General features: G+C 34.7%; 1 protein-coding gene across 5 annotated transcripts in view; it reads right to left on the bottom strand.

Moving 5' to 3' along the window:
- LOC145678894 (coronin-2B-like) overlaps nucleotides 1-19,790 on the bottom strand; it is a 244,502-nt gene that overhangs the window by 14,890 nt on the left and 209,822 nt on the right. For all 5 annotated transcript variants that reach the window (XM_081749481.1, XM_081749479.1, XM_081749480.1 and 2 more), the window contains 4 exons: nucleotides 18,750-18,836; nucleotides 17,590-17,712; nucleotides 16,428-16,545; nucleotides 13,755-13,888 (listed from right to left, as the gene is read on the bottom strand). In XM_081749481.1, the coding sequence (XP_081605607.1) occupies nucleotides 13,755-13,888; nucleotides 16,428-16,545; nucleotides 17,590-17,712; nucleotides 18,750-18,836 (462 nt within the window). The remainder of the gene's footprint in view (nucleotides 1-13,754; nucleotides 13,889-16,427; nucleotides 16,546-17,589; nucleotides 17,713-18,749; nucleotides 18,837-19,790) is intronic.

Here is a 19,790-nt window from a genome sequence, read left to right as displayed (position 1 = left end):
TAAAAAATAAATTATTTGAATTCCATTATTTTTTTACTGTTTTAAATATGATTAAGAAACTTCAAGTCTATTAGAACAAAAATTTCAAATTATTTCTTAACTCAAAAACCAGAAAACATTTACCAACAAAGTTTATTTACTTAAACAAGGAGTTCTCAACCTGTGTTATACGAGTCGCTGCTGGGTGGTATGTACAACCTATGGTGAAGACGACTTAATCTCTGGTTTAAACCATTATTTTTCAGCTGACACTGAATTTTACAGTTCAGTAATATAATCTGCATAAACATACCTAGGCTAGTACAACACAGAATATTTAATAATATACACTGTTATCATATTTTATACTATTCCACAATTCTCTGTACCAATATTTATGGAAAGTAAATTGTTTCATCTTATTCAACATTCCTCACAGTTCAATTGTAAAACCTGCTCAATTGAACCTCGCCGGTCACCTCTGAATAAGAACCACATCTCTCAGTCGTGAATCGATGTTAGCAGAAGAAAATCTGACTGTACCGGCTACCGTATGTATTGTGTGATCTAATGATTATGACTTGGCTTACTAACAGTACATTAGACAGATTATAAATTCCAATAGTGCTACAAATTATCGAGACAGATAGGATCATCTAAATATTAAATATCATAATATATATGTACAAAACACATGTTCGTATCCTTATTATGTTTTAAAAATACATCTTACACAACAAATATCAATTTCAATACAGATATTCTGAATTTTTTTAGTTATCTTATGGATGAATTTATTCAGAAACTATAGATATTGAATACGACTGGACTATTAATATACCATTAGTAGTCCAGTCGTATATTAGTAACGGTACGCTATCCAAATTAATTTAACTATTATTCTACTAATATACTATTGTCTCACGTTCTGTACAGAACTAATTTTCGTTTTCTTTCTCTTATCAAATAGAAATGCATTAAAAAAATCACAAATATCAGAAATTCGGCAATTGGTTGAAACAGTATCTTGCGATCTTGCTTTACTTTCACACGTGTGCTTTATGCATTTTTTCCCCCGTTAATGGCAAAAATAATAATAATAATAATAATAATAATAATAAATAAACAAACAAATTAATAAATAAATAAATAAATAAATAAAATAAAATCTTTTCATAACCGAGTAGTTTGAATGGACATAATATAACGAAGGAAGCATCTCTATTATTTGCGCTAAAAACAACTGTAGGAGAATCATATTCCCTGCACTTCCCTAACATAAAACTAAATTCAATAACTTAAGAGAATGTCAAAAATTTCCCGTATTATAACTTTTGAAATTATTTTGGCTATGGTCAAGAGGTTATGTTAAGTTCAGTCTGCTCTAAGAACTATTTATATACAATACTTTTTACAGAGTTTGGTTTAAGAGCTAACGCCTCTTTATATGTGGATTTTTACCTCGTCTGTCCGTCCGGAAGAAAAATCAAGAACTACTCGATAGATCATTATAAATTTTAGGCAGGATTAGAAGATATCAAAACTCAATAGAGTTCGTTGGAGGGGATGATCCATTTAGTTGATCCAAAAATATAACCCTCCATGTATTCCCACAGGGTACTATTATAAGAGGAGCGATTAAAAATATGGTGAATAATTTTATTAGAAACAAAGTAATAATCTTACATGGAATTTAATTTAATCTCCTTCAAAGTATTGTTCTTGACTAGCAATGCACTTATCTCAACGTTGATTCCATGACTGGAAGCATTTCTGGAAGGATTCTTTCGAAAGCGCGTTCAGCTGCACTGTCGTGTCCCTCTCGATATCAGGAATGGTGTCAAAACTTTTTTTTTTTTTTTTTTTTTTTTTTTTTTTTTTTTTTTTTTTTTTTAAATAATAAAAAAGCACAGTTTCAACTTTTGGTCAGAGCCAGAAGTCATATGGAGCTATATCTGGAGAGCACAGCGAATGTCGACAGACAGGAATTTTTTTTTTTTTTTTTTTTTTTTTTTCGGCCAAAAACTCACGGATCAAAAGGAAGGTGTGACACAGCGCGTTTTCGCTGTGAAGAAGGAAGCCATTTGCCCATTTAATCGGCGGTTAAAGTGTTTTCCACGAATCCATACAAGATGCTTAATTCTTCGGAAAGCTCTCGAATAATCATTCGCCTGTCTGAACAAATCATTTCTGCCACTTTTTGCACATTTTCATCTGTTTTTGACGTAAACGTCTCGATCGTTGCTCGTTTTTGGCGTATTCATTGCCGCTTTTGAATCGTTCATACCACTTGTAAACAGTCTTCAATGCCACCGATTCATCGCCATACACCGATTTTGACATTTCATAAGCTTCTTTGACATTTTTTTTTTTTTCAGCTTAGAACAAAACTTAATATTGACACGCGACACTCTTAACACGTTCTCCCTCTTCTGTCTCTCTAGAACGCAACTAACATGTCACAACTCTTCAAACTCGACACTGACTGTAATAAAGGTTTAGGCTACCGGGTTTACTACTTAAAACGGATACAACATCGGTAGATGACACTGTGCAATTATGTTCACTGTACTTTTCCATCATATCTTGTAGATGGATTGTCCCTTGGTCGTACGCAACTCAACTGTACTTAAAGATCAGGCTAGTTAAATATCATTCAGTTACTTTTAATATCCTAACCAAACTTCTTCACGTGGTGTACAAGTGAAACTGCTACTTGTTAAGCCATGTACAGGTTGGGTTTATTATAATCACCCAGTTTAGACGCAAACAAAAAACGAATAATCTGACAATTTAAGTCTTTGGATTATCTGTGAATGTGAGATTAACTTACACTCTCTAATTTTCTGATCTTTACGAAGATCTTGTCATTGTCTGCAACAAACGATTTTGTAAATCATAAAATTCACATTTAAATTAACCAACTAAATCTACGATGAACCTCTCTTTAATTTATAACACATTTAATTTTGAACAAGCTTTAGTTAGATAGATCCATTATAATATGAGAACTGTTTGAAGTACAATCTTGTCAATGAACTCAAAAGATACTCACTTTCCTCCTTCAAATTATAATAGATTGTTTAAAATATTATATTAAGTGTCAAATATTCGCTGACAGTTCTCAGCATTGTCAAAACAGATAAGGAAGGGTAACTTAATAAGGTTAGAATGTATGGAAATTAAATATTTACACTAATAAAAGCATGTTCTGCTTAAGGGAATACATATTTTGAATTATCTTATAACGATACTGGTTCTTAATCACCTTAATTTTGAGCCATTAAAACACATCAATTACCTTTTAAACATTTAGTTTAATAAATGTGATGGAGAAGTGTACATTTTACTTCTACACAAATTTAAGATGTCTGCTTAACTCACACAATAATTCTATTTATTTTTGTTGTCATGACGATGACATCGAGATTTTGATTACATAAAAACATTTGAATAATCTTTTTCTATATTAACATCATAATTATATTATTTTCTTTTTTTCTTTCTCTTCTTCTATTAACAGAATCTGCCTAGTATATATTTAAAATACATTATGTCCCAAAATTACAAGTAAATCACAGTTGTTACAAGTAAAAGTAAAATATACAACATACTGCTGTAATCTTCAGGATTAAAGATGTGTATTCTGCTGTGCAGCAATAAGATGCTTTATTAGTGTCAGTGTCGTGTTGTGTGTGTGTGTGGGGGGGGGGGGAAGACGAGGCGAGCAGGCTGATGGCCCCGGGCGTCGAAGTAAGGGGGCGCAAAATTCGGAAGGAAAAAGAAAAAAAAAACAAAAAAAGAGAGGGAAAATTACTTGGAATAGTCCTATAATGTTACTCATTAGGAAAATGCATGTGTACATATATAAAATGGAAGGAAAAAAAGCAATAAAAAATGCTCAAAATCAAGGACAAGCAGGGTTTATTTTTTAAAATTTTGTTACGCTTCGACGCCAACCATAATGGCGCTTTCCGGTTGGTCTGCTGAACTCACTCATGTGTATATGAGGGCGTTCATTTTCCACGGTACAACACTGATTAGTGTAAATATTTAATTCCCACACATTCCATTCCCAGTAAATACATTTCCACACATTCTATCCTCACTAAATACCTTTCTTTACCTAAGTTTTGCCAGCGAAAATTCGAAGTTTAATCTGATGGTTTAAACAATCTATAATAATCTAAATGAACTTCTGAGTTTATTGATCCAGTTACATAGGAGGCTTTACAAACTTAATACAAATTACAAGAATAACTTTTTCCTATTCTAAAACAATTAATAGTAGATACGAATATGGTTACGTCTAGAACCAATGAAAGAGCTGATGACAGCACACTACCTTAATTCACACGCCAATCACCATTCTCAACACAATTCTTTTCACATGGTAAAGTTTTTTTGAATTCTATTCAACACCTGTGAATCCAGAACCCTCGTGCTTTTACATTATAATGACATTATATCCACGAGGCTGACGTTTTAGATAACGAAGTACCTATTTCACTAGGCTCACTACTCTCAATCCAAGCGGAGGAGGGGGAAGCTATGGAATGGGAAAATGCAATTAAGATCGATCTGATTGTAAGTTCTATACAAATGCACATACTTAGAAAAATTGCTGAAAAATCGTTGATTCCGCGCATACAGAAATAGATGGGAAGATGTTGCGGAACATCTTGCTGTTTTTGAAGAACTTATAATTTGAATATAACTTAATTAAATATTGCGGTCAGATTGAATTTTGGAAATATGTTTCTGTTCAGGTGTATTTGGATTAGTAACTTCATTTCTACCATAGTATTATATATTATTGTTCCATATGTTTTCATACTTTTATTAAAACGACTAACATGGCTATTTGGCCTTGACAATACGTTATAGTAAATTGGTATAATTGTGAAGAAGGTCCACATACTTAACAACAAACGGCATACAATGTAATATTTCGATATTATAGATCTTCATCAGACATGAGAATGCCTTTCACATTCTCGTATGGGAGCACGGTGGCTCAGCAACAGAACGTTCACCTCTGGTGTATGAAGTCCTTGGGTCGATCCAAGCTCGCGCCAAGTGGGCTTTGTGGTGGACAAACACCGTGTTCGTGGGTTTTCTCGAGTTTCTCGCATTTCCTCCCACTTTATTCATTCTACCATTGCATTAATTTCTCATAATCGGTTTTCTCGGGGTTGTTCTATTTCCTCCCAATTTATTCATTCTACCATTGCGTTCATTTCTCACCATCACTATCTCCTTAAGCCTCGCCGGCATAACCGCGGGAAATAAAATTGAAAGTTTTTTTTTTTTTTTTTTTTTCATTCTTGTATCTAATCAGAAGTTGTACAATCCATCACAGGAATTCTTGTGTCTAATGAAGATAAGAATGGCTTTCACATTCTTGTATCTGATCAGAAGTTCTACAATCCATCAGAGAGGAATTCTTATGTCTAATGATAAGAATGTTTTTCATATTTTTGTATCTGATCAGAAGGCCTACAGTTCATCAGAGGAATTGCTCAGTCTAGTGAAAATAAGAATGCCTTTCACATTTTTGTTGTACCTGATCAGAAGTTCTACAGTCTATCAAAGGCATTATTCTGTCTAATGAAGATACTTCTATATAATCAAAACGTTACATTGTTCTGCTTTTGATTAAATGTGGATCTTCAGAATATCAACTTAATTCTTACTTAAGACTACAGGATATATGTGAAACAACCAAATGGCTTACGATTTCTGCATAATGAGGTGGCGACATTGATTTACATTCATCCTGTCCATGTATACAATGCATGCAAGCACACGAAGTTCAACAACTGTTATCATATTAATGTCAACTGAGGTAGTTCTTAAATTTATACTAAGTGCGTTATGTTCTAATCACATGTTATCAGTTAAGCGTTTACACCACGTGTAAGATACAATAAAAAACACATCATACGAGAATAGTTTCCTATGTTTCACTTTACAAGAAAAATAAGGAATATATATTCTTAAAAAGTAATATTTTTGTGCATAGAAATAATACAAATAACTTACTTTTGAAGTATTTCAATTTACGAAATGTTAAGTAATATCACGAAAGTGTTCATCATAAGTAACGGCTGTTTCTACCACACCAAGTTCAGCATACAATGTAAAATGAGAAATACACACACAGAAGAATATCTACGAGTTTTCAGCTCTTAAGTTACACTTAATAATATATTTTGGTAATCCAGATGTTGCTAGCAATTAACTAGAATATTTAGTGGTTATATCACAGTCCCAAGTATCAATGAGTAAAATTATTCTTATCGAACAAGACTATTTTCCAGAAACTGTCATATATATGTATATTTTATTATAATACGAGGTGCATTCAATTTATAACACCTCCAATTGTTTTTCTCAGGACTGGTAACAAATAGAAACATGCTGTTTGTTTTATAATACGCGAGCACTCGTTGTCAATGCGTGACAGAGATGGTAAGACCGTACACCAAACAGAATTTTAGCAGCAGCAGTGAGAGTGATGACTTGTTTTGGATACGATACCATCATTCGTTTTCTCCATTTGTGTGGTGTAATACCGCTTAAAACTCATTGCCAGTTGAGACATGTAATGATGGTGTCTAATGAGCGTTCATGGGTGTGACAGTTCAAAGAAGGCAGAACATCGTGTGACAACAAACCAAGTCAACGAGCCTCACACAACCCGGTCTGACGACATGATCGAACGAGTGAAGAAAGTTGTTTCAGAGGTTCGCCGAATGAGTGTGAAATACATCGCCTCAAATTCCGTGAAATCTGTGCACACAATCCTGAATAAAGATCTGAAAATGCGGAAAGTGTCCTCCAGATGGGTGCCATGATGCTGATGGACGACCACAAAGGTGTGCGCGTGGCATGTTGTCAATGCTGACGCGTGATGACGGCATGAATGGGACTTTCTTTTTATCGATAAAAGAAACTCCCTGTGGTCGCACATTCACTTGCCGCTATTGCATCGGCAATATTCCAGTGTTAAAACAGACTCCTAACAAAGCGTTCGCTACGGCCATGGAATCTTGGCGTTGACGTTGTGAAAAATACGTACGACTGCAGGAGATTACGTCGACAAGTGACACTAGTTTATGAGTTTTCGTATGATTAGTTAGTGGAAAAAAAGATGTTATAACTTAAATGCATCCCGTATATTACTACTTTATTATTATTAAAATCTATCAAATACAATGCATGGAATTAATCTAAGTCGGCGAAGATTTCACATTTTCCCCAAGGGAGAGGGGAGGGCTTTCCATACTATGGCTGCGAAAAGACTGATAAACCATTTAGCAAGAATGGAGATGTGGCGCTAGAGGGGAAATTTCGTATCTCTCCCCCTCTCCTAAGTTACCTTTTGAAATAATCACTGATTTTAACCTTCTAGATAACCAATTATTTAAATTAAATCAAAACTTTTTCGTATATTAATTAAATACATAACTGGGAATTCACTATAAGCATGTTTATATCACATGGAGGTAGAGGAAAACGAACAGTTCGTATATATACACTAATGACATTTTTTTTTTATAAATATTCAAATATTCATGAAGAATACGGTAAAATCAATTTAAGCTTAGCGTCTAAGTCGAATTCTCTGCAATCTTGTAATTTGAATATTTACATGGCACTTGTTTTTTCTTTAAAAAGTAACATCGTACATTAGTAACAAATACAATATACATAAATATGCACCTAATTCTTGTAATTTGATAGCGTAAATTTACTAAGTTTTTTATTTTTATCTTGACTATTGAAAAAAATAGCTAGAACAAGAAAGCATCAGGAATATTAACTGGGAATACGACCATTTCAAAGAATCTTTCTGATTTATTTTTACACAATTATTGTACTTAGTTTACAGCTACATCTTTAATTAACCCCTTAAAGACTTATCAGGAGATTTTCGGGCAAAAAATATCCATTTCTTTTTTGTTTATTTAAATTATTTGAATATAGACGAGTACATAAAAGAACATCTCTTCATAAATCTTTTTCAGTGCGCAGAAAAAAATAAGCTAAAAAAGTTGCAGATTTTTATCCCGAGTTATCTCGTGGCTATAAGATGATATAAGGACGTATAGGTATAGGTGAAGTATTCGTGCAGGGACGATATTTATCGATAAATGATGTATATAATGTATAGTGCAATACATAATAAAATAACGTTTCATATTTACTACTTGGGTATCATGATTTTTATCCCGAGTAATCTCGATACAGACTGACACAGAGAACAACTACATAAAATTCAACACAGAAACACTAGTGGCACTGCAGTACAAAGCCGCCAGACATTCTACAATACCCCTAGAGATATCTGTTGGGCAAAATAAGTACAGTAGAACTGCAATTGTCCGAACTCCCGACTATCCGAATCGCTTTGCGAATTTCAGAAAAAAAATTAAGACGGAAACGTACTGCGATTCGCAAAATAATGATTCTGTCTACGCGCGCTATTGTCCTTCCGTCCGCAAAGCTAGTGTAGGCGCAGCGCAGACATGTACTGTGTGGTACAGTACATCCTGTACTAATGCATAGTACTTGTACACTTGTAAATAGGCTTAACATGTAAAAATGTTGTCTTTTCATTTAATTAATTAAAAGCTCCTTATCTTTAAAAATAGTATTTTCTCCCATTTTCAACATATATATATATATATATATATATATATATATATATATATATATATATAATGCAGAATACACTACATACAGTACTTAATTGAAATAGACCCTTTTTTCGGAAAAAATCCAATTATTCGAATTTTCGATTATCCGAATGGGGTCCGGTCCCAATTGATTGGGATAATTTGAGTTCTACTGTAATTCGAACACTAATGGCTTTTTTTCATGATAAGTACAAGGGAATAAGAAAGTTATAAACGCAACGAGATAATTCGGGAAAAAATAATTATAATTTTAAAAAACGAGATAACTTGGGACATGTCCTTAAGGGGTTAATGTGTAAGAACACAGTTATCACATCACATCTATAGTTTCTTCTTAATCATTTACTCCAACGCTACGTTTGTTTCAACACGCATGTATTGTATTAATACAACATGTATAATTATAGTTAATAATCTTTTTATATTGGAATCCATACTGTTCTTCACGCTTGATTAAGATAAAGCTCTAGACCTTCATTTAAAACAAAGAATATTACATAGTGAATCTTTGTCAGTTGGTCACCTTTGGTTCAGAACAAAATCGTACACTAACTTACGGAGTAACAAATCTTTAGTATACTATATGGCCTCCACAATATACACAGGTATAATCTTCATAAAGGTATGACCACATTAAACAATGGCAAACTTTACACTTTTTCTGTGTAAGGTATTATAACACCTCAACAACAGCAACATTTAAATCAACAGGAAGCTGCTACGCGAACACACAAATAAAGCAGGTAACACTTAAGCTCTATTCTAAACAGAGAAGGAAGAGAAACTATCGATTCAACAATACAAGAGGAAGCAAACACAAAAGGAAAGCGCATCCTGTAAACACGAATTTTTAAGGAATACAAGAACAGACACTTAGCTAGAGATTAACAACCCCATTAGGTTGGTTCCTCATGAGGTTTGAGCTCGAACTCACTCACTCTCATTAATAAAATTTAAGATTATGCGTGGTTGACATGCGACTGTGCTTACTAGGCCTTCTACTATGTAGCCTATAAGGATGAATATTTTATTGTTGTCGAAGCTCCAGCTCCGTCACTTCCAACTCTATACTGTGACGTCATAGTCTGTTATAGCACAGAAGATCACACACAGCCAACTGAACTTTTAGTAGCAGTGTTGGCAGAACTACCTCTATGGAGGAGGTGCAACCCGCCACTAGGCCGTCTGGCAAGTACATCCCTTGTGGAAGCCGTGACTAATTGTATACTGCAAAAACTGCTGTAGAGTTGTTTACCTTTCCACCCCGTTTGGTCCCTTACTCGCAGGGTTGTCACCTACCCATTGTCCGAGAGAAAGAGGCAGTGTTCCAATTTCGTATATTAGTCAACAGAAAATTATTGTTGTAGTTTATATAAAGATGGTGAAAAGTAATAATAATAAAGTAAAGAGGGACTCGGGAAAGGAACATTAATATGTGAAGAACGAACGATTTGTGAAAAAACTATTTGATGTTCAAATAATCTTTTTCATCTTGACACAGAGATGATATGATCACTTTAATTAATCGTAGCTTTTACTGTAATTATAGTTCAAAAACCATTTAGGTCTTGTTCTCTTTGCAATGAAAGAATCCTTTCACAAGTCTAAACATTACTGAAAATTCATCTTTACAATGAAGTAAGAAAGCCCACACAGTTGTTGCCTCCCAGCACATTAACAACTATAACACATGTTTTGAAACTGAGAAGGAGGGATTAAAATGGTGTGAGTTTGAGGGACCGTAAGTGACATCACATGAGATTGAGTGAGCTCAAAGACAATGCCCATCTTTCTTGAAATGCACATTATCTTAATATCTCAGAAATTACAATAATACTAAGGAATGTTTTTATTTTAGAGACTGATTTAAACATAAGTGTAATAATCACATAAATTTATTTATTTTAACTTACATCTAAGAGCCAGTGGCATGTTGGAGTCAAATGTGGTAGATAGCGATTAACATTCTACGCAAAATTTACCTCGTTGCTCAGTGATTGAAACATATTACGGGTTTTACATCAGAAGAAATACTGTGATTTCTACATATACCTTTATCATGCTACTTAGCCATGGTATTTTAATTTTGAATAAAATAAATGCTGATATACATATGTAAACAGGTGCATGTTTCCAAGGAAAGCAAACTTTTCATACATCCGCTATCTACATGATCATAGTGTCAAGGATTTCAATGAGAAACAGTGACTTAATGATAATTACGCTCACTTCTGGTGCGCAATACTACTTGATCTATACTAGAGATTTGGATGATGGAGACATATACTGCTCATAGACTTTCTGTCACAGTGGGGGCCGCGGTGACTCAGTCGTACAGCGTTTACCTCTGATGCATGGGCTCCCTAGTTCGATCCCAGCTCGCACCAAGTGAGCTTTGTGGTGGACAAACACCGTGTGTGTGGGCTTTGTTGCGGTTCTCCCGGTTCCTCCCACTTTCTTCAATACCACTATTTCATACATTTCTCATCATCACCGTCTTCCTTAGCCAGTGCATAATCGTGGGACGTTAAACATTTCATTTTCTCTGCCACAAAGAGTTTAAACTTTCTCCTCACTTATTAATAGTATTGATCCGCATTTATCATCGTCTGTTTCAGGTTACATGGCAAATTTAGTACAAGCGCGGCGAGCACGTACGTAAATGATTAACGTTTCTGCTTCGTAACAGAGATATCCCAGGTTTGAATCTGATGGCCGAGAATCATACCTAGTCTTCCTAAATCGCACCATGGTATAATATACCGGTTCTGGTTTTAACCCCCTTCCCCCGCAAAAAAGTTCCATTTTCCAGTGCTAATAATAAAGATATATGTGAAACATTAGACGAATTCATTACATATTTTAAGAGACTTGTTTGAAAATAAAAATATTTAAATTAATACAACATAAGGACATATTGATTTCACATATATCTCTGACCACTGTAGCGGACAGTAAGAATAATGCAAATATTTTAAAGCAAAGTATCATTGATCGCTATTCACACTAGTTCTCTCACAACACATCACTGGCTCATCAATTCACAATAAGATACGAGGAAGAGTCAAACGAAAACTTCAAAATTTAGAGACAGCGGACAAACTATACCAAAATTTGCAACAGCAATTTTAAAACTGGCTGACAGATGGTAGCAAAGGATGCAGCAGTAATGTCAAAAAGGTGGCACCAGAACTGACTCAATTCTGAAACTCCCTCCCAGTTCATTTGTACATTGTCTGTGGTGATAGGCAAGTATCACTATATTGCTAAGCCAAAGTATGGGAAGCGTTATAGGCCGGCTGTATCCATCTAAATTCTTTTTCATGAAACTTTGCAGCCTTTGTAAACAATGCAGTCTGCAGTGCAGAAATGTTGCCAACTAATTAAATAAAAATTGTTTATATATAATCTTGTGATAACAAATGAAGAAACAAACTAGGAGAAAACAAGGAGATTTGAAATGAAATGACAGGGCTTGTAACAGCAGGACCAGGAACCATTTTCTCTCTCCTGAATCTCTGAACTAGTATATAAACGTAGACACGTGCCAGCAGGAAGATGGTAAGAACCATATGTTAAATTTATTCTGCTATTGTAAGTTACAGCTAATCGTGACCGGCCATGCTCTCCTCTATATATCAGACAGAGTTCATTCATATTAATGGCCCAAAATGTACAGTTTGCCACAAACTTTATAATGCCTACTCCTAACGTTTCTGCTGACTGCGAACTAATATAAAATGTTGGAAACAGAGCCTGTATTCTGCTGGCTCAGTGATCCCACTATTAGATTTATGGTTGGAAGGATGGATTAGAGTTTAGCATCTCTTTCAGCAGCGAGGCTCTATGAGAAATGAACCTACAGTGTACCGCGGGATCCGAACTACATGAACTTAGCCGGAAATCGAACCCGGGGGTGGAAGACGCTTAAGCTAACCACATAGCTACAAGGGAGCTCACTAGCAGATCTCAAAGCATGTGAACTAGTACTCACCGTTCCTATTTAGAATATTGAGCTCCTTGTTGTATTGATGAGGCCAGCTTTAATTTCTTGGGGGGAGGGGGAACAAGCGGACAAAGAAATATTTTTCAGGAGTAGTTTTTTTTGTAAATAGGAAATAACAGTTTTATATTATTTGGTCTTATTACAATGCAATATACCTGAGGGCAGAGCCGGGGAAGGGAACAATGCCACCAAGAGGCACCATGTTCCTTCCTTGTCCCCTCCAGCATCTTCAATGCCTTGTACATTTATATGAGAGGTGAGATAATGTTCAGAAAAAGCAATCGTTAATTTTTTAAGAAGCTGAAAACTACTGATTTTACTTTATTGAACGGAAAATTTATTCGTTTATTTCCTTTGACACACGTAATAAAATACCCATAAATTATCATTTGAATTCTCGTTAATAATCCAGCTAATAAATTATCATTTGAAATAATAGCATGTATTCTTGGGACACTTAATGAATTTCAGGAAACCATTTCTCGCTATCTATTACCGTGTTTGCTCCATATGTAGTGATCAACTTTAAAACCGGAAATGGTTATCGAACTCTATTCTCTTAACTTTGGATCTCTACACTCTGCCCAAAATTGGTGGTAATCCATCACGTAGTTCCTGAGATTCTTTGGTTACCCAGAGAGAGGGTCACACAAACAGAGTACAGATACGAGTATAAAGGGGTTTTGGTAAACCATAGTCCTTAAAAACTAGTAACAAAAAGTGTGTTCCTTTTTGGTCCATGTTATTATTGTCGCTATTTTTACACTACTGCTCCGACCTCATGTGCCATTCCAACATGGTGCTGCCATCTGTTGCTCACTCTTCAAACTACATGTATAATTGTTGCAAACTGAGAATAATCACGATCAGTTTATAAATTTTAACTTCCTTTTACATTTTCAATTTGATTGCTCCTCGTAAATGAAAAAAAAAAAAGTACATAGATACACCCTATTTTAAAAAAATAAGACTAATTAATTGTACTATTTTATAAAGCGACTTAAATCTAGTAAGTAACTCTCTTCATTTATCGATACTTTTCTTAAAACAAATACTCCACTCACCTCAATTGGTCGATAGTCAGGAATTGTTTCATGCGACAGGAAAGCGAATTTTTTCTTGTTGTTGTTGCCGGATGTGATAAGAGCATGCTCGCTGGGTTTGTAAACAACGGGTTTGTGGGTACGTACAGCAACGCCTGAAACAAAAGTAAGTGTGGGAATGTATCACTATGAACCTATCACTTTGTCAAGTTTTTAATTGCGAAACCACACTAATTATACATAGTGTTAATGGACTATACCAACAAACCTTGAGAAGTGATTCCTCACATTAAAATAAGAAAAGTGTTCATATGGAGCTGTGGGAAAAAGTGCATAGTTTCAGAGCTGAGGACGTCCAAAAGCATGGAAAAAATAAATCGCAACACGTGTTATTTCGAACACGAGGAACAGCAGAGTGGTGGTCCATATCGTATAACACACACATACCCCATCCAAAAATGCATTCTTCAGCAATGTACAATAGTGTGCAAGGGATTCCGCACAGAGCACAACCCAGATATGCTTCTCGGAAATACACAGACTTAAAGCTGGGTCCAAAGTAGTCAACAAGAAAACCTCTTTACAGCAATGAACACACCGACAAGACATCGACAAGACAGCAAGCTTCGCGGTTCCTCGTAATAGAAATAGCGCGTTCTGTGATATTTTTTTCACGCTTTGGACGTCCCTAGCTCCAAAACTATGCACTTTTACTCACATGAATTTGTATTGTTATTTTAGTGTGAGAAATCACCTAAAGTTCTGCCGAGGAATTTAAACATAAAACATAAGAGATTCAATGTGCTTTCGTTTTGAAATGGATTTTTGTCTTGTATTATTATTATTATTATTATTATTATTAATAACAAATTAAAGAAAACCCTAACACTAATGAAAGATGGAAACAACAAAATTGTTTACATACCAGTTCCTCTGTAGGTGAGAATTCAATAACACACAAAATGTGAACGACTGAACAACCGTGCTGATACGTTAACCACTACGCTACCCAGTCCGCTTTCCAGAACAGCCACACACTCTCTCTCACTCCTGAATGAGTTGATTTTGAGTTTAAAGTTCCATTCAGCAGCGAGGCTATATGAGACGTGCACCTACTGATTAACTGGAATCCGAACTACATGAGCTCCCTCCGGGAATCGAACCCGGGTCTCCCACGCCAAAGGCGCGTACGCTAACCGCTTAGCCACGGAGGAGCTCTCTCTCACTCCTGAAGTTGGTTCTCTCCACTCAGACCACTTGGCTTGTATGGTTTGTACGGTTTAATTGCATATCTATGAAAATACAAGTGTCAAAAGCTGTTCTTAATATATGGACATTGGACTGTCCAAGCACAGCAGCTACACTGTGGCAAAAGCCATGTGGTCTGAGTGGAGAGAACCGACTTCAGGAATGAGAGGGTGTGGCTGTTCTGGGAAGCGGACTGGCTAGCGTAGTTGTTAAAGCGTCAACATGGTATGCGAAGATCCCGGGTTCAGTCATTCACTTTTTTATTCTTTGTGCGTTAAAGAAAATCCTCTCTGCCTTCCTCTGAACGTAACTATTTACTCTCTATGAAGAATAGAATTCTTTGACATGATAGGGGGACAAGAATGTCTTATGACCGAGGAATACTAATTGATGTCTGGAAGTGAATATCTGTGTAATGATGTGATCATTGTACAGCTTTTGAATACGTGGCCAATTCCCACTCTAGCTCTTAATTTCAAGTTTGCCAGAATCCTTTTTGAATCACAGAAAACATCATTTGGTCACCTTATCCCTAATACTTAGTGGATCCACTTAATCATATTAGAGTAAGTGGATTAGAATCTCCTAGATCAGAATATTCAGACAAACATAGATTAACTTGGTATACCTCTTACAGAACAATTTGGATTCCTGGTAGCCAAATGAAGTGGTTAGCATTCATGTTCTATGTATGTGTAACCCTGAATTGATAATTTCAGGTGAGGCGTATGACATGGATGCACAAAAGGAAAGACATACCACACTAAACCGAAGACCAACAAAAAAAACATACGAATAAAGGAGAAACTACTCTCATATATAAAAATGAAATGAAAAATAAATGAAATTTTTCAGTTTTACGTCCACGATTATGCCGTATAGGGTAAAGGAGACTGTGACTATGACAATGAATGAAAGGGTGGAATCAAGAAAGTGGGAGTCAACAGAAGAACCCAAGAAAATCCACGCATACGGTTTCTGTCCGCAAAAAAGCTCACTTGGCGCGAGCTGGAATCGAACCTGGGTCCCCGTGCACCCAATATAACGCTCTATCGTTGAGCCACCATGGCCCCCTACTTTTACATATGAATATCTATAAATTTCAATGCCAAAATTTCAAGGAGAAACATTGATTTTTGATGGAATAATCTAATTTTACTATGGATATAAAATTTAAAATTTGAATACCAACTAACCTCACAAACATATAGCTGAAACAACTGAATGCTTCTGTGGGAAAATATAATTAGTTCTCTCTCTGCAGTTAAGTACCTAGTATTTGAAAAAGGGAAAATACCCGTTTCTAACACATTTTGAGTGAATTATTCCTACGAAGGAAATGTTAATCGACAGACGCATATTATTATATTGTTTACTTATCGAATACAACAATATAACAAGATCCAATTAAACATACAGGCAGATTATCTATCAATCAATGTTTACCTGTTCTCATAGAAATTAAGATTGGTCCTTGGTTCTTTCCACTTATCCATTCTTCAGCTGTTATGGAAGGGGTTGGTGCCGCGGTGTCCGGAAACAGGTCATCCTGGAACTGATCACTCTGCGAAAGTACATAGTAAATATGAATCATAGCTTACCCTAAATGGTAATGTGCTCAGCTTAATATTACCATTACTTTATTTACTTTGAACATACATTTTAGTAATGCCACTGCTTCTAATATGGGTAACCTTAAGCGCAAATGTCCCAATTCCAGTCCAAAAATCTAGTAATATTTTGCACAACAATTAACATTATAGTATACGTAATATCTAAAGTAAGTATATAATCTGAAGATATAATACAATGGACAGATTTTTTTTTAAATCATAAAACAATCTTAATTACAAACAACTGTCCAGTACAGAAACAGCATGATGAATTTTCGACAGTCACGTGCTGAGCTTTTTAAGCCAACACAAGAGCACAATTATGTTTGTCTTTGAAATTAACACTTTCGATCCTAGGAGTATTTAAATTGACAAAGTCCTGTGTCCTGGAGAAAATAAGGGTTATTTTTAAAAAATCATATCTTCTTAAGTTTTTACTCTAACGGGTTGAAACTTTCAGAAATAGAAGTAACAGTATCAATCTAGTAGAAGATGCCGGTTTCCGTACAAGACATATATGAATAATAATTGAAAAGAATATTTCGTTTTTCTTGCAAAGTAATAATGCTTGAGTATTGTGAAAATAATGATACAACTTCTTTGATTCTCTTTGTACAATGACTGAAAGGCACTCTTCGATTAGGTTTCTTTCTCAACTAAATTGAAAAGCAAACAAAATTCAATTTTGGTTGATATATTAAATTTTAATGGGCGTGTCATTTCCGAACGACACTCGAATTTAACGTTAGTTTATAGCTTGTCGTTCCGAACTACAGTACGATTAAAAGTGTTAAAGGAGTGAAAAATACGCAACTGGGCAGGGAATGAAACCAAGATCTTGGCTGCAAATAACAGTGCGCTAATTACTCCCCCCCCCCCCCCCCGAAATTTGTAATTGTACTCTGTTGTTATATTTTCTATTCGTTTATTTGTTAAACACTTCTCTGTAACCAAAAGATTTTCTTTTCTAATACGTACAGTAAGTTAATACTCACTTTTCTTGGAACGATCATGGAAATAGGTTCACACATTCCTTTCATTGCGTGTAGTTTATAGAATCGGAAGATTTCACACTGGCTTACGTCACAGCCCCTCTTTGGCATAAAGCCCAAGCCCCTCTGGAAAATAAATTATGACAATATTTTATGAAACTTTTTTTTTTATTATTATTTCAAAATATATATTATAGTATAATCAACAAATTGTATTAGTTATGCACCGAAATCCTACTCATTTTCAAGCTAAGACGCAAGGAAATCATTAGCATAAACAAGTATTGACAAGTATTTATACGGTTATGCCTCATACACAGATAAAAATCAAACCTGTAGTAAGATTGTGTTTTTATTTAAAAGTCAGTATTCATTTCTTAATATTCTCTACAATTAGTCTACTAGTACTAGTATATGTAACACTGTTTCGAAGTAGCAGGAAACGGTTAAAAACAGAAGTTCGGGTTAAAAGAAACGAAAAGCATATATAAAAGCGAGAGATATTGCTTGTGCACAGTTTAATGAAGACAACAATCCACGACTTAATGAAAAGGAAAGGCCAAAGCTGCTCCCTATGTTTTACTATCCGGGAGTTTATGCTGTTATGTTTTCTCGTCGCACATTCATATTACTAAGTATTTATATTGTTCTTTCGTAAAAAAAGAAAATATCATATTCCCTTCTTTTAGTAATTCTAAAATAAATAGTAAAAAGTTTAAAGAAGTAGAAAGGTATTGAAAGTAGTAATTGTACCATTAACTAAAATAAACAGTATCTTTGCACTCACCACTTATGTCTTTGTGAAAACAACTACATTTCAAACGTACACCGGGCTCAACATCAGATTTTAGAATAAACAATATATTAAAATTACAGCTAAAGGAAAACAATACATGAATCTGTAATATTTGTAGATAATTTCACAAAAGTAAATGGAAACTAAGACGACTACCTTCTGTTTTATCTCTGATACCGTTACGTTACCTATAACGGACAGGTTTTGTTTTTTACGCTAACTTTTACTCTAAAAGAATATACTACCTTTTTATCAAATCAAACACTAATATTCTTCGAATTCTTTATGAACGTATTGAGTGCCTGCTGTAGCTTTTCCAGTGAATTTATAATTTGTTAAGTATTTTAATTACAAATTGTTCAATTACCTGTGGTGAACCAGACAAAAATTGGTTCAAATAATACACCCACGGGGCCTGGTCCACAACTTCATAGTACCGAATGTTTCCATCTCCCTGACAAAGAAAACAAATAGACTTTATTAAAATATATTACAATTACATAAAATGTATTCATATACTTGCAGGTATCTATCCATTATGTGAACATACTAGAACACTTAAGGAAATAATTGAAGACCTCGGGGGAAAATAATGATAAACATCAAAATCGTGAAAAATGAGCCAAACAGCCTATGCTGCTTGACGCCGGTGTATCTGTTATCCGTCGAAGAATTACCGACTTTGGTCAACAGATGACAGAGATATGGCTAATTGAAAATATCATACACCACATGCACAGGCAGTAATGATAAGCAACAATTCAAACATGACGGAGTGCCAAGAAAGACACAAGACTGCAGCTAAGATGAGTGCATATTTGGAAGAGATCAAGTAATATTAACGATATTAAGTCTGCTTCTGGTTCAATGATGAAGAAAATGAAGAACATGTATGTTAATAATAGTTGAGTTGTTGTGTCATGAACATTGTAGAACTGTGCAGGTTTATAATTTTTTTTCGTATATATCATTATTCTCTTTATTGTCTGGTGCAAATTCAGGTTTGTGGTTTTCTGAATATGGACAAAGTATTTTGTAAGGTTAAAAATAAAAAGTGAAAAATAGTGGCACTGCAAAATAAATAAAATAAATAAATAAATAAATAAATAAATAAATAAATAAAATAAAGCACTCTTGTTATCCAACGTTTGAAGGGGATCACTTTTTCCCAGCGTGGAATTCACTCGGCAATGCATGGGTTAACAATGTAGTTCTTCAAAACACTTATGTAAACATTTTTCCTACTGAAGAAAATTTAAAATATTACAGTCTCTATATAATAATTTTTATTTACTTGCAGCCGAGTGTTATGGAAAATAAAGATCGAAGTGAAGTAGTTTCAAGTTTTTATGATGCCAAAATTTTGTAGACGTTGCTTGCAGCTTTACACATGAGGATTTACATGTAA

The sequence above is a fragment of the Thermobia domestica genome, chromosome 2 (genome assembly GCF_964235325.1).
Source record: "Thermobia domestica chromosome 2, izTheDome1.hap1.1, whole genome shotgun sequence".
NCBI lineage: Eukaryota > Metazoa > Arthropoda > Insecta > Zygentoma > Lepismatidae > Thermobia > Thermobia domestica.
This window is presented reverse-complemented; position numbering and strand designations above follow the sequence as displayed.